Source organism: Labrus bergylta, chromosome 6 (assembly GCF_963930695.1).
Source record: "Labrus bergylta chromosome 6, fLabBer1.1, whole genome shotgun sequence".
Lineage (NCBI taxonomy): Eukaryota > Metazoa > Chordata > Actinopteri > Labriformes > Labridae > Labrus > Labrus bergylta.
In genome coordinates, this window is record NC_089200.1 from 31786170 (window position 1) to 31812535 (window position 26366).

A 26366-nucleotide genomic window follows, 5' to 3' on the forward strand; every position below is an offset into this window, starting at 1 on the left:
TTGTATTTTTACGACGCTGGCCTTGCCATGAACTTGACATCAATTACATGCAGCCAGTTGCTATGGTGATGACATGGTTTGTTCTGCTGTGTTGGCGCAACACCAAAATACTCCCACTCAGAGGCCGGGTTCACCGCTCAGCAGTTTCTCTCTCTCTCTGGCAAACAGTCAAACACATCAGGCAGAAAGAAGCAACATCTACTGCACGACGTTCATCTCTTTCACTGCAGACTCCGACTTATTATTTCGTATCAACCCCGACATGTCTGGACAATTGTTTGGATTCGGTTGGCACACTAACTGATAGGTGGCGGCTGTGGAAGAGTGGATTTTAAACATCTATTTTTTTCTGCTTATGAATATGTGCAAAACATCAGACTAGAGTGAGGTCACACTAGTTCATCTGCCGCTGCTCGCTGCCACTCTAGTCGATGCTCGTGTTTCCACATCACGCGCCGCAGTCCGTCTCAGCAGCACCACTCCACTCTGCTCCATTTCAAATACCCCCCCACAGAGCCCACTGCAAACACAGAATAGAACATAATAGATGGAGCTGGAGACACATGGCGGCGCTCGCTGTGGTAAACAGGAGCATCGACTAGAGCCGCAGCGAACGGCTGATCGCGGCGTGCAAAGGAGTATGTGTAAACCGGCAGTGACAGGAGGTGGTGAGGAGGGTCCTGACACCCCTATATGTCCATGGCTGTACCGTGTAGTCTGATCTCAGATGTTCTCTGTGGGTTGTATCGATAGATATTTGTTTGCATGAGATCGGAGTGAACATGCTACATAAATGCTGCTCGATTGCAAAACAGCAACAAAAAAATCTCCTCCTTATTTTAATTCTCTCATCCAGGTCTATACTCCCTCCCGCCCACTACGCTCTGCCAATGAAAGGCGTCTGATCCAACCTTCACAACAGGGTCCTAAGTCTCTGACTAGACTCTTCTCCTCTGTCGCCCCCCGGTGGTGGAATGAACTTCCAAACTCCATTGGATCTGCAGAGTCTCTCTGCACCTTTAAGAAAAAGCTAAAGACCCAGCTTTTTCATGAATACCTAACTTAATGATGATGGTCTCCATATTATAGATGATGATGATGGTAATGACGATGGTTTTTGTTTGATAACGATGACTTGTAAGATGGTTTCTATACTGATTAGAACTGCCGTCAATGTTGTGCTTTGCCTCTGGTCACTTCCTGTCAGCACCTGTGTGTCCAATCAAACTCAAAGCTGATCGTTTGCTCTTACTGACATTGTTCCCTTTTTTCTAGATCCTTGCTTGTGTTGTACTTGCTCTCAGATGTAGGTCACTTTGGATAAAAGCGTCTGCTAAGTGAATTGTAGAATTGTAGAATAAATGACACCTGCTTGATAAAGTTTTCACTGTTAAAGTGAGCGTGTGAGCAGTTACATTTGTGGTCTTGTTTCAGAGTGTTTCCTCTAAATGCCTTTTTATTGTCACTTATGGATGATAAGCAGCGAGTCCACGGCTCAGGAGAGAGAAGAATCAGATTGTCCATGACACGTGGGCTCAGTGGGTCCATCAGCACAATAAACCTCACAGTACTCCCTCTGCTCTGGCTTCAACCTTACACGGTTACTGGCTGACATTAGAGTGTGAGCGTCTCTGAATGGATAAAAAAGAATCACTGCATGAATACAGTCCAGACCCATTCCTTTAGAGTTTATCGACCATAAGTGACCCTTTATACCCTTTATGACAGCAGAGTGCATCCTCAACGTTTCTCTGCTCATTTGAAGCTTCATCCTTTCACATAACAACCGTCAGGAGATCTCTTTATGGAGATGAAAAAACTACACCCAAAAACACAACAAGTCAAGACTTTTATTATGTGTTCATCTTTCATCCAGTACTTCATGGCAAACATTCACTGTCTTAAAGGTTGCTGCTCGTAGTATTTACCGTGTAGTGCAAGTGATTGCCCAGGTAGCTTAAAGGTGCAGGAAGTGCGTCACTTGTGTTTATTGTTGCTTTTGTTTGTTTCCTTATTCAGCCTCAGCAGCTGTTTCTCAGCCAAGCAGTGCATGCTTGCTTTAGACTAAGACTACGTTACTATCATAAAATAAAGCTCCATGATTTTTAAAATGCTCATAATTCAATCTTTACTTCTCTGCCTGTTAAGCTCTGATAAAGGAAGCTGTGAGGTTTTCATTAATGAGACAAATGTCCCACACGTGCCAGAGGCTTGCTAACCAAGCATGGTGCCCAGATACAGGCAATTAAAGATGGAGCAATCAAAATCAACAAGGCATCTTGGATTCTCTCCACACAGATCATCTCTGTTAATGCTTTATTAACCTGGCTCTGGGATCATGGCTCTGATTGGAGCTCAAACATGTAAACAAGAAGAATCACAGCTGACTCTCTGATCTGATGTGCGGCTGAATGATGATGGAGCTTCTGTTTAATCTTGCTGCAGATGTGTTAACATACTCCCCTCTGAAGATGATCCACTGACTGGAGACGAGAGGAAAATCACCCTAATAAAGATGTCACCCTTCTTCTTCTTCTCTCTAGCAAACAGGAGCATCTTGTCTGTGAGGGATTTTTTTTTTTTAAAAGCGATGAATGGCTGCTCGGCTCAAATCTAAAATTTGCTCTGAGTCTTTTCCATTTCAAATCGCCCTTGTAGCATTCACTGGAATGCTGTTGTTGCTCTTTGTGCTTATCAGACTATCACCTCGGCTCTTTGTCTTTCCAGAACCATCCGCTGCCTTGTCCGTGTTCTTGCGGAAACAGTAGACCCCGTATAGGCGGAATTTTTTATCAGCGAAGCCCAGGTGACGGACGCCTGGCTGGGCTCCTCCACAGCGAGAGCGGGGGTTGACGATGGGATAACGGATGCTGCCGTCCTCCAGCCAGCCGGCCTCACAGCGGTCCAGAAGCTGGAACTTCCATGCAGCGTACAGCTGGCCCACATTAGCCACCACTGAGCCATCGCGAACACAGGCCTTCATCGCCTCCGCATAGTTCACCTTCTTAAAGCGTTTCAGGAAGTACACTTTGCCTGAGGGGAGAGAGAGGGAGAGGACATGTTTGTAGTGAGAACATGTGAAAAGCTGCAGGAGAGTGTTGCTCAGGAGGGGCAAAAGGAGGGAAAGAGAGAGAGAGACTTGGATGAGAGAGTGATGCCCCAGAGACAAGCTGAGCCCTGAGGGAAGATGTTCTTTCCTCTCCTCTCCTCTCCTCTCCTCTCCTCTCCTCTCCTCTCAGTTCGAGTGTTTGCAGAAAAAATAAATCATTCACACAACAATCTGGGCAACAGCTCAAAATCGAAAGAGCAATGTGTGAGTGGACAGCCCTCACAATGACTTCTCCAAAGCTCTCTTTACTTTCATCTCAACTCTGGGAACACTTTGTGCAGCTTTGGAAAAAAAAGGCATCATGACTGACTGAATAGTTTCAACTGAACTGAATAACATGTTTCTTTCTTTCTTTTTTTAGATTGATCTTTAAGACTCTGTGTGCCTTTATTTGAGAGACAGGACAGTGGATAGAGTCAGAACTCAAGGAGAGAGAGTGACAGAGTGGGGAATGACAGGTGGAAAAGGAGCCACAGGTCAGATTCGATCTCGAGAACTAACCTCCGTACATGGGGCAGGCAAACTCACAACTTGTTCACCTTCTCTTCAAAGGTCAGATATCCTCTTCCTCCTCTTCAGTGTAAATAGGTCTCAGAGCTCCTCAAAACATGTGTGTGAAGTTTCTTGTTCTAAATCCACTCTGATCCTGTATTTGATCATGTCTATAAACCCCTCTATTTCAGCCCTGCTCAGAACAGGCTGTTTCTGTGTCTGTACCTTTAAATATGTAAATGAGCTGTGTATGACCACGCCCCCTCCCTGGAAGGACTTGGGTGTCTCGGGCTTTCTCGCTCCATGTCCTATTGTTTACGGTGAGAAGGCAGACTCAGAGGGCAGAACAAACACCTAGCTGTGGGAGTGTCACCCACCTGGGGGAGGGGCTACTGCCCTTTGTGATGTCATGAAGGGAAAATCTCCAAACGACCTGTTTGAACACACATTTTCTGAAAAGTGGAGCAGGCAAAAGACGAAGAGGATGGACTTTTCTCATCATTGGGGGTTTGTAGACTAGAGACATATATTAGTGTTTAGGCCCTGACTCACCAAGCAGACATCAAAGAACTAGTGGCGACAAAGGCCGAATGTGGCGTCACCTCACTTCGCCTCATGTCGCCTTTGTCTTAGCCAAAAAGTTGCGCTTGTCGCAAAGACACGAACAGCCAATCAGAGAGATTCCTCTCACCAACCTCGCAGATGCCGCCCAACGCTGAAACGGCCCGAAAAAAGGCAGATGGGTGCGGACAAGTAGCGACCGAGCTGGACACACCTCAACAACTCAGGCGACGACCGGTTGGACCGACGGTCTCCTTGGCCTGTCGGGGCCTTTAGACAAACATGGTGACGAGTATTCTGTTGAAGAAGAATCCGTCTAAAATAATGATGTTTGGGTTGTTATTTTTCTCTGTCTCATGAAATTCAAGTGAGCAGCCTCGACTCTGCACTCAGCGCGGCGATTGATTTTATGCTTGTTTATGCAACTGCTGGCTATTAGAGAGGCAGAATATTTTCTCATATTTCCCCGGGGGACACTCAGTAAATCGCCTCCAGCTGGACGGAGAAACAGTATCAGTCATGACCACCGCTGAAACCTTCTGCCCACAACAGACTGTCCACAATAATGAACACACAGGGGAAGCCGCAAGCGATTGCTTCTATTGAGAAACTTTCTGCTCACTGAAGCCAAGACACTACTCTGCAGTTTACTATTCTCTAAGTGTTCTAAATACAAATTAAGAGGACGTCTAGTTAACACAAAACATCCACTTTAAGTTTTTAAAGGTGTCATAAGTTTATCTCTCCTATCACAACTGCAGGAGGCCAGGCAGGCTGGATGTCTCTTATCCAATGGCACCTTGTGTTTATAATGATGATGTGTTAATGCAGTATTCAATGTTTTTTGTGCAAATCTTACTGAAGAACGTCAGACAGGACATCTTTACAACAGTGTAGCGGTGACTCATTGAATCAGCCCTCACATTTAACATCATATCCTGGTACAACCTTCAAACTGGAATCATCAAACATACAGCTCCAGTCACCGGCACCACTCAAATCTAACTGTCAGAACTTTCTATGCGTGCAGCAGAAAGGAGACAAGTCTGCATCACTGAGGACCCTTCACATCCCCTTCAACACTCAGTTCAGCTGCTCCCCTCAGGCAGACGTTTCAGAGTCCTCTCGGCTACAAAGAAAACCTACAATCACTCCTTTATTTCCACTGCAGTTTGCATTTGAAACCAGGCTAAATAAACATAACTTTTTAATGTGCTTTTACTCATTCATGGAACTATGTTTTATACGTAGTGCATTCACAATAACTCAACGTTGTTCAATGTTAATGTGCATATTCACAATATCTCCCAGCCTTGTTCAGTTGTAAACACGTAAAAGAAACACAGTCTGATACCGCTAATTCAAACGTTAGTGCATAACTCAACATTGTTCAGTTACGTATAACACGTAAAGCTCACTTTTTCAGTTCATTCCCTGTCCACGAATCCCTCGAATTCTTCTTCTTCAGTGTCCGAATTGAACAGTTGGGCGAGTACGGCATCCAACATGCCCGGCTCCCTCTCGTCATTATCCGAGTCAGTGTCGCTGAGCGCCGTGTACAACCAGTATGGATCAACCAATTAACCAATTGATCCATATATAAGGCGCTCCGGATTATAAGGCGCACTGTCGTTTTTTGAGAAAATTAAAGGCTTGTAAGTGCGCCTTATAGTGCGGAAAATACGGTAACTCATCCATTCATACACATTCACACACTGCTGACGAAGTAATTCGGGGTTAAGTGTCTTGCCACAGGACACATCGGACATGTGGCTGCAGAAGCTGGGGATCGAACCCCAAATCCATCAGTTGAGAGATGCCCCAGCATGTGAGTCATCACAAGGACAGATCGGGGACTTCTGAGCTGTCAAATCCTCCACAACAATCTTAATATGCCCATCTCTCTCTCTCTCTCTCTCTCTCTCGCTCTCTCTCTCTCTCTCTCTCTCTCTCTCTATCTCTCTCTCTCTCTCTCACTCTCTCACCATTGAGCTTGGAAGTGAAGCAGAAAGCATCATAGTGCTCATCGTCCAAGTGCCGGTAACCATAGTTACGGACTCCAGCAGGGGTGTCCTTGCGTCCGCACTGGTCTCTGGGATGAGCGATAGGGTACTGGACCGAGCCGTCCTCCAGCCAGCCGGCGTTACACCAGTCTAGTCCCTCCAGCCAGGCCTGTGGAGTGAGATAATGTAGAGGAGTGAGCCACACTCTGTCTGTGTGTCTGTCTGTCTGTCTGTCTGTGTGTCTGTCTGTCTGTCTGTCTGTGTGTCTGTCTGTCTGTCTGTCTGTCTGTCTGTCTGTCTGTGTGTCTGTGTTTATGTGTGTGTGTGTGTGTGTGTGTGTGTGTGTGTGTGTGTATCTGTCTGTCTGTGTGTCTGTCTGTGTGTCTGTGTGTGTGTGTGTGTGTGTGTGTGTGTGTGTCTCACCTTGTGCAGTTGGGAGTGGGAGGCCAGTATAGCATCCTGTTTTTTGCATGCGTCTTCAGCCTGGTGGTAGTTCAGCTTATAGCGCCCCTCACGGGGGTAATAGGGGAACACCACTCCTACAGGGGACAGACACAGATCGTTTAGACTTCAGGTTTAAAGACTCCACACATTTAAACAAGGCGTTCAGCATCTCCAGTGTCTGACCTTCCAGGTCCAGGTTGACGAATCCTGTGTCATCTTCCATGTCATTAGTGACTTCACACTCGTAGCGTCCGTAGTCCTCCAGGGTGACATTTTGGATGATCACTGAGGCGTCTCCTGGTCCCGCCTGCTCCAGAAACACACGGCCTCTGTACGCTCCAAACACACGCTGCTGCCTGCAGAGAGGTCACACAGTATGTTCCTGCCCTTATCAGCATTGTTATGAGTTAAATAGAGAAATGCTTCCCAGGTAGCATATCTTTACGGCCGTATTAACAAAGAAGTATCTTTTTATGATGAAATAAAACATGAAAAAGTGTTCTGAGTATTCTCAGAGTATTCAGCAGAGAATAAAACAATTAAATCAAGAGGACTTTTGTTGGATTGGGTCCAGATGACGGGATAAAAACATCCTGTCATTTGGTGAGAGGCGGGGTTACACGATGGACTGTTCACCAGCCAATCACAGGGCTGACATATAGAGACAGACAATCAGCCACACTCACATTCACACCTACAGACAATTTAGACAATTTAGACAATTTAGAGTCACAAGAGAACCCACACATGCACGGGGAGAACATGCAAACTCCACACAGAAAGTCTCCTGACAGACGGGGATTCAAAATAGGAACCTCCTCGCTGTGAGGAAACAGAGCTAACCACTGCACCACCGTACGCTCAGGATAAAAACAATAGACAGAAAGTTTGAATGAAATATGCAGATTCAGATTTTACCTCCCGAGAGCCACAAAGACGTCCTCAAACTGCAGCGCGTCAGTCACTTTGGTCCACTTGATCCGGATGCGAGCAGGATCTGTGTTCTCGGGCTCATGGTGGAACCTGCAGGGCAGAGTGATGGAGCCGCCGCGATGTGTCACCACTTTACCCGGAGCAGTCTGCACGATCACAGCTCCACTGTCGTCCTCTGTGGCACCAAAGAGGAGGAGAAGGACACTCACATTTAGTAGCATCTGTAGTTTAATAATACATCTCTCCTTTGGTGAGACCAATATGTACTTTAAATACTTTTTGCAAATACCCCTGAACCCCACAGTGACTGATACTATCAGCTGACTCAGGGTTTCTGTCCCCTAATGGTCCCAACATCCAGCACATCAACAGAGAGGGATGTTTTAGGCCGCTTACTCTTTCCTCCAAAGCAAACCTGTTACTACCCAAACAAACCTCTGCCCAGAGCAATTCACTGAAACATCTGAGTTTGGGGTGATTAAAAAGATTCTTGAAATGGTGTACAAGAATCTGGTAGAAAGTATTTTGTCTAACATGGTCGCATGGTACGGGAATTTAGGTGTTAAATGTAAAAGCAAACTGACAAGAGAGGTCACAGATTGCCACTTTGTGACAGGCATGTACTGAAGGACATAAAAAGTGACCCTTCTCATCCACTGCACTCCCCGTTCGAAGTGCTTCCATCAGGTCGGCGATTCAGAGCCACAGAAAATGTTCAGAAAAAATAATTTGTACCAAATGCAATAAAATGATTAAATTCATAAAGGAAAAACGACCCCCTCAACTCTAACTGCACATTGTTTTATGAATTTACTGTTTAACATAACTTTATGAAATGTTTTAAAACTCTGTAATTTATTATACAAATTATTATTTTAAATTCACAAACCATGCTGACTGTGATGTTGTCAAGGACTCCAGGCGCTCTCCTGGTTTCCTGCTGTGCTTGAATGTTGTCTTGTTTGTCAGAATGTTTTTTTTCTGTCTTGTTCTTGTGAAGCCGAAGACAATTTTCCACTTTGTGGACAAATAAAGTTCTATTCTATTCTACCTCGATGCTAACGGTCACCACAGGATTCTTTTCCATCTGAGGTTTTGGCAGTTTATTTAAAGTCACTGTTTGTTTTCCTGCGGAGGTCATGGTTCTCTGCAAACAGTGGATTGTTCCCTCTGGGTGGGGAGTGAGTCTTTGTTCTTAAGTATCTTAAGGTCTTAATCACAGTGAGGGTAAGATGGACCCAGAGACTGACAAGACGGACTGGTTCAGCGTTTGCAGGCGTTTAAATCAAATCATCATGGAGAAGAGGGAGCTGAGCCTGAAGGAAAAGCTTTCCATTTACCTGTCGGTCTTCGTTCCAACTCTCACCTGGTGGTCATGAACTTTGAGTAGTGACTGAAAGAATAAGATCGCCGATACAAGCGGCTGAAATGAGTTTCCTCTGGAGGAGCCTTAGAGAGAGGGGGACGAGGTTAGACATTCAGGGGGAGCTACTCCTTCACATCTAAAGGAGTCAGTTGAAGTGGTTCAGGTGTGATCAGGTTCCTCATTTGGAGGTTTTCAGGGTACATCCAACTGGGAGGAGCCCCGTGGTAGACCCAACTTCGCTGGAGGGATTATATATCATGTCTAGCCTGAGAACGCCTCAGGATCCCCAAGGAGGATCTGGAAAACATTGCTGGGGAGAGGGAAGTCTGGGGGCGACTTGTTTGTCCTGCTGCCACGGCGACCTGACCCCAGATGTGGATGGATGTTTGTTCCCTGTATGTGCGTGGGAGCGGTGTGTGTGTGTACAGGGTTTCCTTTGTGAAGTGTTAAATTAAAAACATTTATATAGCATCTGAAAAAAGGTTTTTTCTGTGTTGCCGTGTCAAGATAAAGACACCGACAATTATCCCTGGCAGCCTGCAATTAGTGCTGTCACCACTCCCTGCTGTCTGCAGAGGTGTTTACCGCGAGCCGACAAGAAGCGAGACGTGTTTAATGAAAAGCACTGATAGCAGCGCTGCAGCTAACTGACGTCAAATAAATCCACATTCTCATTGTATCACAGAGCTCTCAGGTTACAGAGACACCTGGAAGAGGTGAGAGAAGTTAACAACAAGCTTCACAGTTTGCCTCCTCTCAATCTTGTTATCGGACAGACCGGTGGCTCATACAGGTTTTTCAGAGTCCCTGTTCATGGTCTACACACAGGCAGCTTTAAGTTAGAGCAAACAAGAGCTCATTAAACCTGAAGCCAACCCCTCCTGAAAGACAGAACACAAACAATAATGTGATTTACTAAAAAAGAATCACAGACTTCTCCAGGTCCAGATGTTTCTCTTCAGGCGTCCTAGAACCAGTTTAGAGGATCCTTTGAGGGTCCAGCTTCAGAGGAGGTACTCTCCCAGCTCGGGATGTTAATGATTCATCGTTAATCGATTAATAACCGATTGAAAATGGGTATTGTAACCCACAATCTGTTTACAGTTTTACCTGCAGTCACATGTAATACCATTTTATACCAAAAGAGGGCGTCCGTCAGATTTGCAACTCAGAAAAACTGCTGTTATTAGACTAAAGGAAGAAGCCGTATGGAGCAAAGTGAGGCTGAAATGCAGCGGTCAGCAGAGGGAGCTGTCTGTGCACAAGACTCTGGCCCTGATCCCGTAGATGTGTTCATCTGGCTAAATAAAACCCATCAGGTCGTACACAGTGAGTGGAGTATTTTATGAGCTCACAACTCACTCCTGAATGTGCAGATAGATATTTTAATTTGCCTACAAAACAGAAGGTTTTATTTCACTTTAACACAAAACTTTATGTGGATTTTAAAAAGGAGTTTCATCTGGTCAGCCTTGTTAGAAACAGCAGTAGCGCCCGACGGTATTGTTTTGTTAGCAGCGCCGTGAAATAAGGACAGTCATACATTTTAAAGAGAGAGAGCCTTGATGTTTTATTAATTCAAACTGATTGTATTTAATGAATTAATGTTTAAAGTAACTACTGTGCTGCTATAATGGTTTCAATAAAACATAAACTGAGCAACAGTTCATATTGAGCAAACAATATGATCCTGTCCTACATCTGGTCCACTGTCTGATCCTGTCCTACATCTGGTCCACTGTCTGATCCTGTCCTACATCTGGTCCACTGTCTGATCCTGTCCCACATCTGGTCCACTGTCTGATCCTGTCCCACATCTGGTCCACTGTCTGATCCTGTCCTACATCTGGTCCACTGTCTGATCCTGTCCCACATCTGGTCCACTGTCTGATCCTGTCCTACATCTGGTCCACTATATGATCCTGTCCCACATCTGGTCCACTATATGATCCTGTCCCACATCTGGTCTACTCTATGATCCTGTCCCACATCTGGTCCACTATATGAGCCTGTCCCACATCTGGTCCACTGTCTGATCCTGTCCCACATCTGGTCCACTATATGATCCTGTCCCACATCTGGTCTACTGTCTGATCCTGTCCCACATCTGGTCTACTCTATGATCCTGTCCCACATCTGGTCCACTGTCTGATCCTGTCCCACATCTGGTCCACTGTCTGATCCTGTCCCACATCTGGTCCACTGTCTGATCCTGTCCCACATCTGGTCCACTATATGATCCTGTCCCACATCTGGTCCACTGTCTGATCCTGTCCCACATCTGGTCTACTCTATGATCCTGTCCCACATCTGGTCCACTATATGATCCTGTCCCACATCTGGTCCACTGTCTGATCCTGTCCCACATCTGGTCTACTATCTGATCCTGTCCCACATCTGGTCCACTGTCTGATCCTGTCCCACAACTGGTCTACTATATGATCCTGTCCCACATCTGGTCCACTATCCGATCCTGTCCCACATCTGGTCCACTATATGATCCTGTCCCACATCTGGTCCACTATCCGATCCTGTCCGACATCTGGTCCACTATATGATCCTGTCCCACATCTGGTCTACTCTATGATCCAGTTCTGTAAGAATCAGGAGAGGAGAAGGTTTCCTTACCGAGCACGTGCACTACCTTCCTCCTTCCCTTCTCGTCTGCAGGCAGAGAGGTCACAGAGAGGGCCCACGTCAGGATGAAGACCACAGAAAACCTCTTCCCAAAGGCCACGTCCCGCAGCTGCTTTGAGGACTGCAGGAAGGGAGGAGGGAGAGTGGAGTTATCGCTGGTTTACCCAAAAAGACTGTAGGCAGTATCGTTCAGAGAGGAAGGACAACATGAGGTCTCTGTTTCACCTGAAGTGTTAAAACCATCATCACACAGACGAGGAGAAACTGAACGGATCCATGCTCACACTACAAGATGTGACAATAATGACCCATCACAGAATACAGGACGTTACTAAGATTATAACGCCCCGCAGAGGAACGACCACATCACATGACCTCAGGTTAACGTCGCAGCTGGAGGTTAAATTTATGATTTTAATGTTTTGAGCAGAGAGGGAAAAACATTTTTAAACAGTTTGCGTGAAGAAATGTCTGAAGAGACGAGGACAACATGGATCGAGCTGTCAGATATGTATCGCCATGACTACTGTCCACTTATCACTGCCCTCCCTCGCTCTTTCTCTCGTGGTTATTGTAGTGACACCAGACTAAATTGTCAAACATGTGTAATAAATCTGGAACATCCCTGACGATCTCCGAGCAGATCGAGGATGTTAAGATTGGATCTTTATAAGACTCTAAAAAATAATCTGGTTCAGAGCGACCTCGAGTTTGGAACACCACTGTGATTATCGGGAATCGGTCTGATGATCCTGCAGTCTGAGCCAGGCTTAAAGACTTTATGACAGTTTCAACCTCAGAATCACAACTTTGAGTTCACTCAATGTAACTCATGTAACAGAGTTCATCCCATGCAGCTTGTGCAGAGTCCAGCCCCGCCCCCCTTTGCATGTTGCCTTCAAGTCCTGCTGAAAGCCCAAATGTTGGGTCTCTGTGAGCCGGACCGAGCGTAGCAGGAAACTGAATTATTCCAACATCCTCATAAGATAAGGTTAGCAACCTGTGCTGTGTTTGATTTCAGAGTGCCAGCTGTGGAGCTCACAGTCACAGCATGAAAGGAGGAGATAGTCCTCACAGGATCCAGTCAAGACTTTAAGCTTGTTTGGAACAGCCAAGGACGAGAAAGTTTCACTCAGACAAAGAAATATATCTGGACATGAACTTTAAAAGAATACAATATATGTTGTGTTTTGTTCAAAATCTGTTGATGTACATATAAGAAGGCAAAGAGACTAAATCAATTCTTGAATCTTCACTATTTGAACAGCCTCCAGGGCCCGTATTCACAAAGCCTCCTAAGTACTAAGAGTTTCTCCTAGTGACTCAATTCTAAGAACATTTTTAGAATCAGGACACTTTCTAAGAATTTCCCCTCAAAGTTAGGACTAGATCCTTGTAAAGATGAAAGTTATTCACAAAGTGTCTTAGCCCTGAAGAGAGCTCCTAAGCTGTAAAACTGTTAGGAGGAGTGAGGAAGACTTTTAACAGGATGAAGAGTTTCTCAAGCTGAGGAGGAAACAGAGAAATGTTCTTCAAACACTGAATGAATATTATTTTTGACTCATAGTAAGGCAGAAATGATTCATGCAGACATTTCAATCCCTCTCTGACTTTATTCAGTACAAAGTAAGACATGTTGAGTTTGTCTACATGTGGTTACCTCCACAGGTGAACCCAATCACTAATTAACTCTTCACCTGCTGATGTAACGATCAACATGTGAAGAAGCTGCTGCACAAGTGAGCATGTGATTTCAAACATTTTGTAGGCTATATACTTATAAAGTATGTCTTACATATGATCACACAGATGCTAATATCATGTCTGACTAGATTCTATATTTGACTTTTTTTCTCCATTTTGTTGGATTAAAGGAAGTACCGTATTGGTCCGAATATAAGACGACCCTGATTATAAGACAACCCCGGTTTTTCAACACTCATATTTAGAAAAAGAAGATTTGCAGACCAGATCTTGTTTTTGTAAAGAACTTTTTTTAAAGAACTTCATTTTATTTGAAAATAACAATATGAAAAACACATTGAATTAAACACCTGTTGTATTAATAATTATAATAATAATTAACATACCGTATTTATCGGTATAGGCCTACGGCACTTTTCAAAACAAAGTGTTTCACAAGGGCGAACTATGTACAGTATGATTCAACATTAAAATTGATTAACAATCAAACAATATTATCAACATGTTTTTAACATTTTGAAATAACAGAGGAAATACAGGCAACATTTTTAACTAAACTACCGCTAAACTAAAACTCTCCAAACTTCTCCTCCCATGTCTCCTATTCCTTACACACGTCCTCCGCCCCGCTGTGTTCTCTCTCACTGTCATCACTCCCCTGCTCCTCCCAGAGCGCGTCATGTGTGTTGACATTTAAAGGGACAGGCAAACAATTAGAGCTGCGCTCTGAATACTAGACCCCGAATATAAGACGACTTGACTTTTTCGGACCTATTTCGATGGGGAAAAAGGCCGTCTTATATTCGGACCAATACAGTATATGCAATTTTTCACACTTAAATGTAGCAGAAAGCTACGAGCATCATAAAGATCGCTAGCATTAGCATGCTAACACAACAATGCAGGGCGAGTTGTTTTGGTTTCATGGTGCTGGTGCTCAAGGGCGACATCTGCTGGATCAAAAAATTGCATATTCTTCCTTTAACCAATCACAGCTTCTGAAAAACTGTGTGGTACCTAGCAACGGGGTCGACGACGCCTCCTCACTAAGATAAAAGTTTCTGTCTCTTCCTCGCTCAGAGTCGCTCTGAGAACGTTCCTAAATCACTCTTAAACTTAAAATCCTTGATAGGAATTTTTCAGCTAAGTTAGGAGCTCTCTGAGAGGATTCTCAGAATGTTTGTGACTAAGGACTCGCCTGGCCGTAAAACAAAGATCCTGTTTAACCCTCCTTGAGCGGGGTTCGCACTACAAGATAATTGGGCTGATTTTGATTCCCTCCTTCCGACCAAAGTCAGCAAAGGCCCAACTATCTGATGTTTCCAGATGTTCCTGAGGTGTGAGGAGTGTTTAGAGGGGTAACTTGTTGATTAGTGGCAACAACGCAAGTGTTTCTACGACATGTCAAAACAAACCACAATCCAACCGACGAGGACAGGAGCTGAACCGTAATGTTTACCGTAATGTTTCCAGTAATGTTTACCATAATGTTTACAGTAATGTTTACCGTAATGTTTACAGCAATGTTTACAATAATGTTTACAGTAATGTTTACAATAATGTTTACCGTAATGTTTACAGCAATGTTTACAATAATGTTTAGAGTAATGTTTAGCGTAATGTTTACAGCAATGTTTACAATCATGTTTACAGTATGTTTACCATAATGTTTACATTAATGTTTAGCGTAATGTTTAGCATAATGTTTGCAGAAATGTTTGCAGTAATGTTTACAGTAATGTTTACAGTGATGTTTACAGTAATGTTTACCGTAATGTTTACAGCAATGTTTACAATAATGTTTACAGTAATGTTTACAATAATGTTTACAGTAATGTTAACCATAATGTTTACAGTAATGTAACGTTTACAGTAATGTTTACAGTAATATTTACCATAATGTTTAGAGTAATGTTTACCGTAAAGTTTACAGTAATGTTTACAGTAATGTTCACCGTAATGTTTAGCGTAATGTTTACAGTAATGTTTACCGTAATGTTTACCATAAAGTTTACAGTAATGTTTACAGTAATGTTTACTGTAATGTCTACCGTAATGTTTACAGTAATGTTTACTGTTATGTCTACCGTAATTTTACCGTAAAGTTTACAGTAATGTTTATAGTAATGTTTACAATGTTTACAGTAATGTTTACAGTAATGTTTATAGTAATGTTTACAACAATTTTTACAGTAATGTCTACAGTAATGTTTACCGTAATGTTTACAGTAATGTTTATAGTAATGTTTACAACAATTTTTACAATAATGTCTACAGTAATGTTTACCGTAATGTTTACCACAATGTTTACAGCAATGTTTACCATAATGTTTAGCGTAATGTTTACAGGAATGTTTAGCGTAATGTTTAGCGTAATGTTTACAGTAATGTTTACAGTAAAGTTCACCGTAATGGCTACAGTAATGTTTACCATAATGTTTACCGTAAAGTTTACAGTAATGTTTATAGTAATGTTTACCACAATGTTTACAGTAATGTATAAAGTAACGTTTACCATAATGTTTACAGTAATGTTTACCATAATGTTTAGCATAATGTTTACAGTCATGTTTACAGTAATGTTTACAGTCATGTATACAGTCATGTATACAGTCATGTTTAGCGTAGTTTAGCGTAAAGTTTAGCTTTAGTTTAGCGTAATGTTTAGCGTAATGGATGTACAAGCTAACACCTAGCCACATTTAGCTTGACCATCATGTTTGTTTCCTCTTCACTCTTGTTGTTGGTGATTGAATCTGTCAGTGTGTGGCGTGTTGAGTCGGCCGTCTTGTCGCTCGCCTCACACTGTCACATTTTGTCGTCATGTGTCGGCTCTCTCACACAAATGTGTGTACCTGGCCTTACTCTGATCTCGTGCTGTTTATCTTCACAACTTCTTTCCAGCTTTTGAAGGAACAGCTGATCAGGAAACCACAGCTGTGTGTGTGTGTGTGTGTGTGTGTGTGTGTGTGTGTGTGTGTGTGTGTGTGTGTGTGTGTGTGTGTGTTTGTGTGTGTGTGTGTTTGTGTGTGTGTGTGTGTGTGTGTGTGTGTGTGTGTGTGTGTGTGTGTGTGTGTTTTCAGCCGCCATGTGACTCAGGTGATGCTGATGTTAATCCATGATAGATTACAGAGGAAGTAAAAACACCACATGCTCGTTACAAAGGTTTTATCATTGGTTTCTGGAGATATTTAATATCAGCATCACTGTCCTGTAAGCTGCTGCTAAAGGTCACCTCTTCTCACAGACAGTAACATCAGTGCTGCACAATGTAACATGTGAACAGGCCCCGATAAAGCAGAGTCACTTAAGCAGCTATGCAGAGAAAAGAACTATAAACAGCCTCCTGCATCATTTCCCTCAAGGTGAGTTCAATGAGCATCCCGGCAGCAGTCATGCAGCAGAAGGAAGTGCAGAGCGGAGCCGTGTGAACGGAGCATAGATGGTAACTTACCATGGCTGTAACACCAGGATCACAGCCCGGCTCAATCAGATGTGTCGCTGTGTGCCGTTTAACTTCTTAGCCAGGCTAAACGTTGCTCTGCAGCAGCAGCAGCAGCACTCGCCTCTCTCCCTCCCTCTCTGCTTCCAATCCCATTGCTGATCTCTCACACTGCAGGGGGAACCCATCGGTGTTTGTGGGACCTGCAGTCCTCAGATGACGCAGCACAGAAAAGGATGTGCAGACTGTGCAGCAGCAGTCTATCACAGCAGCGGTGACTGAACTCCTCTCAGTGTTCTTGAGTTAATCATTACAACCTTTATAAGGTTATCATGATGAACTGTACTCGTAATGATCAGAGGGACGCCTTCATTGGTTCAATAAACACAGACAGATTTCAGTTTGAAAGGTACAATCTGTCGAATGTTCACATTAAAATATACTAATGAATTCAAAATGGAATAAACCCATGTTGTATATATTTGTTGTTGAGTACTTATATGATCTCAAATATTTCCAACAGTTCTGAAAGCCAGAGAAATCCTTCATGACAGACACGACATGTTTATCGTTGCCATGGAAACACCAAATGCTACCATGGACTGTAAATATAAAAAGATAGAGCCTGAGTGCATCCCCCCGTCTGTTCCTGCAGGGGTCGCTGGAGTCCCATCGATGGCGGTCTCCATGCTGGAAATGCTGTCTCAGTCTAACTTTCAGTCAACCTAACGACAGGCTGAGAGCTGGAGCTGAGGCAGGTTTTAAACCTCCTGACAAACTGTTACACCACGCCCACCTGTCAATCAGGTAAGCTACACGCCTCATTGTGAATAACTCTTATCCTTCATCAAATCAAAACTGATGAGTCATCAAAATATTCACCCCCTGTACAGTAAATGGTAAATGGACTTGAGCTTATAAAGTGCTTTTCTAGTCTTCCAACTACTCAAAGCGCTTTTACACCACATGTCACATCCACCCAATCACACCCTTTCACACACTGATGGTAGTGATGGTCACTATGTAGTATCATCCATCAGAAGTAACTAATCCCATTCATACACCGCCACCGAAGCTGCGGGAGCAATCAGACCTATTTGTTTTTTTGAACCAGGCTGTAAACATGTTAATCTCTGCTGTAAAAACAGGCTTTTTAGAATGGATGTGTATGTGACTTCCTGTGCTTCTGCAGCCAGACTCTAGTGGACACTCCAGGAATTGCAGGGTTTTAAACTTCAGCACCGGCTTCATTTTTCAACACTGGATGTTGCTGCTTGGATGTTACATCAAAGTTTACAGATGAGGACATGATTTTTCCTTGTGCAGCTCATCCCTTGACGTTTGTGGATTTCTTTTTATTGCTGTGGAAATCAGCTGCAAGAAAACTTTCATGAGTTTCTTTTGTTAATCCTTGTTCTTTCTGCCCTCCACCTGTTAACCAATCGGATGAACAGCATCTTTGAAATGTCTTAAATGAAGTGCATTAACAACACTACAGTACGGCCTCCTGGTTCAGTCTCTTTGAGATCTTTATATGAAAGCACAGAAAGAAACACTGCGCTGATGTTATTGCATATTTACTGCTGAGATTCAAGTTGACTAGAGTCAGGTCTTTAGAATGAGGAGGTGGACCTGTCATCTGCACTGCAGCTGCCTGAGTTACTGCAGTCCTGGGTAGCTTCAATGAGAGAGGACTGATCAGGTCCTCCCTGAACTGCACACCTCTCTGCATGAGAGACAGAGCGAGGAGGAAGAGAGGGAAACATCCTGGGCTGTTGATGTGAGACTTTAGCTTTCAGACTTTAGCCACCAACATAGAGCTGTCATGAGAATATCTTTTCAATTTCTAGACTTACTAAAAATACAATAGTAGATTGGCCAATGCAGAGGAATTCAGAGTTCAGGTACTTCAGAGTGGAATAACCTCCCATCATGCAGCCGCTAGAACAAGTATCACCCTCCAGGCAACGCTCTTTAAATATTGATGCAGCAGTGAGGATCTTTAAAGATTACCTGATCGCCTGGGAGGGGGAACATCTTCTCAAATAAAATGCACAACAAATGAACCGACAACGACCACAGGCTAGAGATTGGCAGTGATTCAGGGGGCCTGCTGTCGGAGAGGTTTTAGAGCCCAGTTTGCAAAGTGAGATGAAGAAAAGAAGACCAGGGCGGCTGTGGCTCAGTTGGTAGAGTCGTCGCCTCTCAACCAGAAGGTCAAGGGTTTGATCCCCAGCTAAGCAACATGTCCATTGTGTCCTTGGGCAAGACACTTAACCCTGAATTGCTCCTGCTGCTTCAGTGGTGGTGTATGAATGGGATTAGTTACTTCTGATGGATGATACTACATAGCAATCATCAGTGTGTGAAAGGGTGTGAATGGGTGGGTGTGACATGCAGTGTAAAAGCACTTTGAGTAGTCAGAAGACTAGAAAAGCACTATGCAGTATAAGCTCAAGTCCATTACCGTTTGTGCATTGGTGCATAAAAGAGTCCTTTGCAGACATGTTTTACTCTGTCCCTGGAGAGGCATGGATGAGCAGCGGTGGGTTATGCCAGCAAAAAAATCAATACAGCTATTTGTGTAGCGTTCCCCTGCCAGCTGAGGTCTGCAGACATTTCTACTTCAACATGAATGTGCAACTAAACGAGGGATGAGTCAGTGAAATGAGACTCACTCATGTCTGAAACTCTGCTACAGAGAATCATTCTTCAGACATTACATCACATCATACCTCAGGAGGGGTTCATTTTTTCATTTTTCACTAGCTATAAAAAAGGTAGTGGTGATTAGCCATTCATCAAACACACTTCCATTCATCCTGATGCTCCTATTTGATCACCAAGAATCGAGCAGACCAGCAGAGTGTTTGAACATGACTGACTGATGAATGACTGTAAATGCTGCAGGTGTCGGGTAACGTTTGTTTTACATTTTCATGCACACTGTTTAAAGAGAGAGAGACCTGTTAACACGAGATGAGCTAACAGAAAGAAGCTACCACTCAGTCCACTCAGTCCACTCGAGTACGAGCCAAACGTTTTCTCCAAGCTGCTTTAAGGAGGAGTTTGTGTTCAACGGAGTGAGACTGCAAACCATCAGAATGACCTGACAAAGTAGAAGGAAACCCTCGTTCACAAATGGAGGTCGGTGCTCGTCCCTCCCAGAGAGTGGGAGACTTTCTTAACCCACTGCTGGGAGAGACCCTCAACATGGTTCAACCTGATGGACTTAAAGGCTTTACATGTGATTTTTCACACTTAAATATAAAATAAATCAAGTATATACTCTGAAAATAACTCTGTGAGTCATGACTGTCTACAATGGGTGTAACACCCGAGTCCCACTGTCTGTGATGTTTTCAGAGTTTTCAGAGTCCTATCTTCAGTTTGTTTACATCGCCAGGACGGCCGGCTGACTCCTCCCCTCACGTATAAAAGTTGTTTAATTGAGGGACTAGAGAAAAGAAGAATAACATACTGTACTCACTGCTTAACTGTGTTTCTAGATCACGCTCATTTCAGGTAAATTTACATGCAGTGTGAAGATACCAGCATAATAAAGATCACTAGCATTAGCATGCTAACACAACAATGCAGAGAGAGTTGTTTTGGTTTCATGCTGGAGCTCAAGGGCAAAAAATTGCGTATAAAGCCTTTAAAGAAGAATAACGGCTCTCATGTTTTTGTAGTGATGTTCATGTTGTATTTTAAATGTGATCACACTTTGGATGGGATGTTACATCAGAGATCCAGTTCTTATTCCTTCCTTTACTGAAAGCATTGTCTCAAACGACCCACTCACTGTTAACCAGCTCCTCTTCTCTTTCTGCATTGTGAACTGTGTTTTTTTTCTCCTCAGCTCTGTGGTTTCAAAGTCACAGCCGAGCAGACATCTGCAGCAGAGCTTCCCCCCTGCGACTGCCATGGTGGGATTACAGAGCTGTTTGCAGTCAACTGTCAAACACACAGAATGCACCGCTACAGTATGTGGAAGCAGGGCCGACGCCACACTTCATCATGGGGGGGATTCAATTAGTCTGCCTTCTTCTGTCTGTTGGCCTGTTGCTCAGCAGTATGAGAGGTAATAACTGAATGGACGAGAGAGAGAGGTATTTCTGTATAGAAAACAGCCTGCTCATACACACGACTGCATATCCTCCTTTATATTACTGAACAGAGTTGGCAGAAGACTTCTCGTATTGTCAGATACTTTACAATCCTTTGACAGGCGCACTGAAAGTCCTCGCAGCAACCGACAATAGTCGTCTTCTAATTGAGTGTAGAAGCCTCTTACAGCTGCCCACTCATCATTTCATTCTGTTTGTTTATGCAAAGAGAAAAACTTCATTTGGAGAGAATAAGACGATGTGAGCTGTGGCAGACGATGTGAGCTATGGCAGACTCTGCGGCTCGCTGCCCACACAGAGCGAGCACGCCGCTGCATCACTCAGCACGGGGGGACACAAAGAAAAACACAAAGAGAATCAGACGCCATGAAACGCTCAGCTTCTGAAGATGAGTCAGGACGAGGGTAGCAGAGGCTTGTTTTGTTTCACTGCTTTAAAACCCCACAGAGGAAAGCTGTCGCTCTCTAACGGAGAGAGAGGGCGCCGGCAGCAGACGGCGGGCGCTGCGTGTTCTTCACAGTGACAGGATGATAGCAGCTGCTGTTGAAGACATATTACACATTACACCTTCTGCAGCACACTTCCTCTCCACTCTGCTCTCAGTAATGATCTGTTGTGGCACCAAGGTGTCGAGGGAGATTTGGGATCCACGCTTTGCCAGATCAGGTCTACCTTGAACTGACACCTGAACCACATGTAGGGGTCGCCATCCTGACAGCTGTTACAGTTTTATAACACAATGAGACATCTACGTCAGGTGAATAATGAATAATGTCAGCTCATAAACAATCTGCAGGATAAAATATGCTGTGTTTCAAAAACCTGACACAACCCTCCTGACCCGGATGTGTTGATGTTCAGGTGTCTGACTTCCTGTCCTGCTCGATCTGCTCTGTGGTGAAGCGATGCTCCGTGCTTTGACATCCTGCAGAAACAGAAGCCTTGTGTATCTGCTACGGATCACCCGTCAGGTCAATTTGCCCTGTACAACATCAGGAAGATCAACTCCTGGAACAGGCTCTTGTTAGCTATGACCACTAACTGTCAGGTCGTCCTACATGCTTTATCACACCCCTGCAGATGATTAGAAACGTAGCAGCCGCTCGTATCAAATTTAAAACTCTGCTGCTCACTTACAAAACAGCCACAGAAACATCTCCTCCTTACCTAAACTCTCTGATCCAGGTCTACACTCCCTCCCGCCCACTACGCTCTGCCAATGAAAGGCGTCTGATCCAAACTTCACAACAGGGTCTTAAGTCTCTGACTAGACTCTTCTCCTCTGTCGCCGCCCGGTGGTGGAATGAACTTCCAAACGCCATTGGATCTGCAGAGTCCTTCTGCACCTTTAAGAAAAAGCTAAAGACCCAGCTCTTTATGAACACCTACGGCCTTCATGATGATGATGATGATGATGGTGATGATGATGATGTCAGCACCTGTGCTCTGCCTCTGATCAGTTCCTGTCAGCACCTCTGGTTACTTCTGATGTTTAAGCTTTAAGCTGTTTGTTTGTACTTCCTGTCGATGTGTCCTCCTCTCTAGATCTTTGCTTCTGTTATTCTGACTCTGTGATGTTCGTCACTTTGGATAAAGTGTTTGATGGTAGTTTTCAGGCCTTACCACAAAAGCAAAGCACACAAGTGTAAGAGAAATATATTAAATCAGTCTAAAGCCCACAGTCCTGACAGAACACGGTGCTTCCATTTAGTATGCATCATAAGCTTATTGTACCTGGCTTTAAAAAGACAACAAGTCATCAAACTGAATAAACATAAGATGCACAACCTTTGACCTTCTGTCCAATTCATTATGTAACCACTCATTAGGAATTCATTCAGGAAGAAGATGCAGCCGACAGTCACAGCAGTCAAAAAGGAACGTCAGCAATAAATTGACAGACGAAGTCACTAAAGGACAAATCTTCTTGCTACTTATTTATTTCATATATTTATATTTCATCCATGAAAATGATTTTCTGTAGACAAAGTGGGCAGCTCGAGACCGCTAAGTATCTACAAAGTGGAAAAATGAAAGTATATCTGTACACTCAGATGATGCAGCTAAAACATTTACAGCTCATCTACTGTGTCCCCTCATGGTCACAGGCAAGTCCATCTGTGACAAAACCCCTAGAGAGGTTATACAATTGTGCACTAACAATCAGCCCATTAGGTCTCACCATTGTTATGTCGTGAAAGACATAAACATGCTAAGTTCCAACAACTACATTATATTTGCAATATAAGTGTTTGCATGGCCAGGCCCCTCTGGTCCGCTGTGACATGGTGCGACCCTTACCATATCATACCGAAGGACCTGCTTTGGCCAGACAACCTGCTGTAAAGGGAGCTAACTCATAGATAATAGTTCCTCCCAAACTTAAGACAAACCAGAGTTGCCAATATTTTAAGATGAAATTGAAAGACTTCCTTTAGAATAACCAATACCCTACCTCTCGTTACGCAGCAGGTCCTTTTAGCATGATAAACTAGCCTACCTCTCATTACGCAGCAGGTCCTGTTAGCATGATGAACTAGCCTACCTGTAGGTACAAAGCAGGGCCCTTTCCGAATTGTCACAGTTCAGTATGCAGTACGTACTATTCAGTATGGAGTTTCAGTATACTTCAGTTTCAGTATACTGAACTTTCATGGTCATTCAGTATGCATCCGCACAGTATACTGAACATTTCTGTATGGATACTAACTTCCGGATTTCATGCAGTATGGATCGGCGTGCTTTCAGGAAATGCATTGTGTTTTACCACCCACAATGCTGTGCGAAATGAAATGTAAATTGGCACATCATGTCCCCCTCCAAATCAAAACAAACGAGCGTGGATTAATATAATACATTTTTAATTTAGAGTTAAAGTCCCGACTGAAATCGCTAATTTAAATTAACAACAGAAAATATAACAAATATCTCTATTTAAATAGACTTTATTGGTTTATTTTACGTTATCCTGTATATTACTGTCTGTCATTTGTACTTTTCTTTATGTACTGTATGTTATTTAGTTATTTAATCTGTCTTTCACTGGTGATATTGTTTTTTGTTTACCTGACTGTATATGCGCATTACTCTTCTTGAATAAAGCTTAATTTTTTTTTTTTAAAACAGGTGAATTCGGCCGGTTCGGGAAACGTAAATGACGTCACTTCCATACTGAATGAATCAGATGAAGTAGGCACAAATATCTGCCTACTGTGTGTGCATACTGAATAGTAGGTACTAACAGTATGCAGCACAGATAGTACGTACTGCATACTGCCTACTACCTACTGAAAGATTGAGTATGTACTTGGCAATTGGGATACGGCCCAGGTCCTGTTAGCATGATAAACTAGCCTACCTGTAGGTACGCAGCAGGTCCTGTTAGCATGATAAGCTAGCCTACCTGACGTTACACAGCAGCTCCTGTTAGCAAGATAAGTTAGCCTACCTGTCGTTTCACAGCAGGTCCTGTTAGCATGATAAACTAGCCTACCTGCAGTTACGCAGCAGGTCCTGTTAGCATGATAAGCTTGCCTACCTGACGTTACGCAGCAGGTTCTGTTAGCAAGATAAGCTAGCCTACCTGACGTTACACAGCAGGTCCTGTTAGCATGATAAGCTAGCCTACCTGATGTTACACAGCAGGTCCTGTTAGCAAGATAAGCTAGCCTACCTGACGTTACACAGCAGGTCCTGTTAGCATGATAAGCTAGCCTACCTGACGTAACACAGCAGGTCCTGTTTGCATGATAAGCTAGCCTACCTGACGTTACACAGCAGGTCCTGTTAGCAACAGCTGCAACGAGCGATTGGTTGACACATGAACGACAAATTGTTGACCTTTGACCAGTGGTTAAGGAGGGGGTTATGTCATGATTTGGTCTTTCCTAGTTTTGTGTTTCAGTGTTTGTATTCCTTGGCATTTTTGTTCAATTAAATATTTTTGCTTTTCCTGCACTTGGGTCCACCTCCCTTGTTTTACACACCGCACCGTAACAGAATGAACTGACCAGAACAATGGACCCAGCGGGAATGGATCCTTTTTCAAAGGTGGATATTTTTCAGTACCTTTTTCGTTTGTCCCAAAGCACTGCCAGCTATTGCTGGCTATTTTTCCTGGAACCCGTGGAGGCCAAAGAAGAAGGACTGGAAACCACGGAACCCGTTGGCCTCTCCTTCCTCCACTGCCCAGCTCCCCAGAGTCTCTGCCTCGACCCGAACCTCAACCCAGGCCTCAGCTCAGGCCTCAGCTCAAGCCTCAGTTCAAGCCTCAGCTCAAGCCTCAGAGCACTGCTAGGCCCGAGCAGTCTCCTTGGACTGGAACTCGACTGGCTATTTTTAATGGAACCCGGGGAGGCCAAAGAAGAAGGACTGGAGGCCGCGGGGCCCGTCATCCTCTCCTTCCTCCGCTGCCCAGCACCCCAGAGTCTCTGCCTCAACCCGAACCTCAACCCAGGCCTCAGCCCAGGCCTCAAACCAGGCCCCAGCTCAAGCCTCAGCCTCCCTGTGCCTCGGAGCCACGGCCTTCCTGTGTTCCAGCAGAGCGCTGTCTGCCACCGGTTGTGGCAGAGCACCGTCTGCCTCCTGTTCCTGTTCCCGCAGAGTGCCGTCTGCCTCCTGTTCCTGTTCCCGCAGAGTGCCGTCTGCCTCCTGTTCCTGTTCCCGCAGAGTGCCGTCTGCCTCCTGTTCCTGTTCCAGCAGTGCGCTGTCTGCCACCAGTTACGGCAGGGGGCTGTCCGCTCCCTATTCCTGTTCCAGCAGAGCACAGTAAAGAGTCCATCGGCATTAACTCATCCATTCATACACATTCACACACTGATGGTAGAGGCTGCTGAGTAAAGAGTCCATCGGCATTAACTCATCCACTCATACACATTCACACACTGATGGTAGAGGCTGCTGAGTAAAGAGTCCATCGGCATTAACTCATCCACTCATACACATTCACACACTGATGGTAGAGGCTGCTGTGTAAAGAGTCCATCGGTATTAACTCATCCACTCATACACATTCACACACTGATGGTAGAGGCTGCTGTGTAAAGAGTCCATCGGTATTAACTCATCCACTCATACACATTCACACACTGATGGTAGAGGCTGCTGTGTAAAGAGTCCATTGGTATTAACTCATCCACATTCACACACTGACGGTAGAGGCTGCTGAGTAAAGAGACCATCAGTATTAACTCATCCATTCATACACATTCACACACTGATGGTAGAGGCTGCTGAGTAAAGAGTCCATCAGTATTAACTCATCCATTCATACACATTCATACACTGATGGTAGAGGCTGCTGTGTAAAGAGTCCATCAGTATTAACTCATCCATTCATACACATTCATACACTGATGGTAGAGGCTGCTGTGAAACCCCCTCCCTTCAGGTTGAGACGACCGACTCTACCAACTGAGCCACAGCCGCCCCATCTACAAAGCCAATAGTGACCACATGTGACTGAATAAATGATCACTTTTATTTGCCTACATGAGTATCTAACCATCCCATCCCTTTAAGATCTTTCTCTAAGAGCCAACGAGCT

General features: G+C 44.1%; 1 protein-coding gene across 1 annotated transcript; it reads right to left on the minus strand.

The window, feature by feature from the left end:
• Window positions 1-1836: 1836 nt before the first annotated feature.
• hapln4 (hyaluronan and proteoglycan link protein 4) lies at window positions 1837-16904 on the minus strand. Its single transcript, XM_020652582.3, has 7 exons — window positions 16704-16904; window positions 11537-11666; window positions 7528-7717; window positions 6793-6965; window positions 6589-6704; window positions 6148-6334; window positions 1837-3033 (listed from the first exon to the last, which is right to left on the minus strand). The coding sequence occupies exons 1-7, from the start codon at window positions 16704-16706 to the stop codon at window positions 2642-2644; spliced, it is 1191 nt and encodes a 396-aa protein (XP_020508238.1). The 5' UTR covers window positions 16707-16904; the 3' UTR covers window positions 1837-2641.
• Between the last annotated feature and the right edge of the window lie 9462 nt (window positions 16905-26366).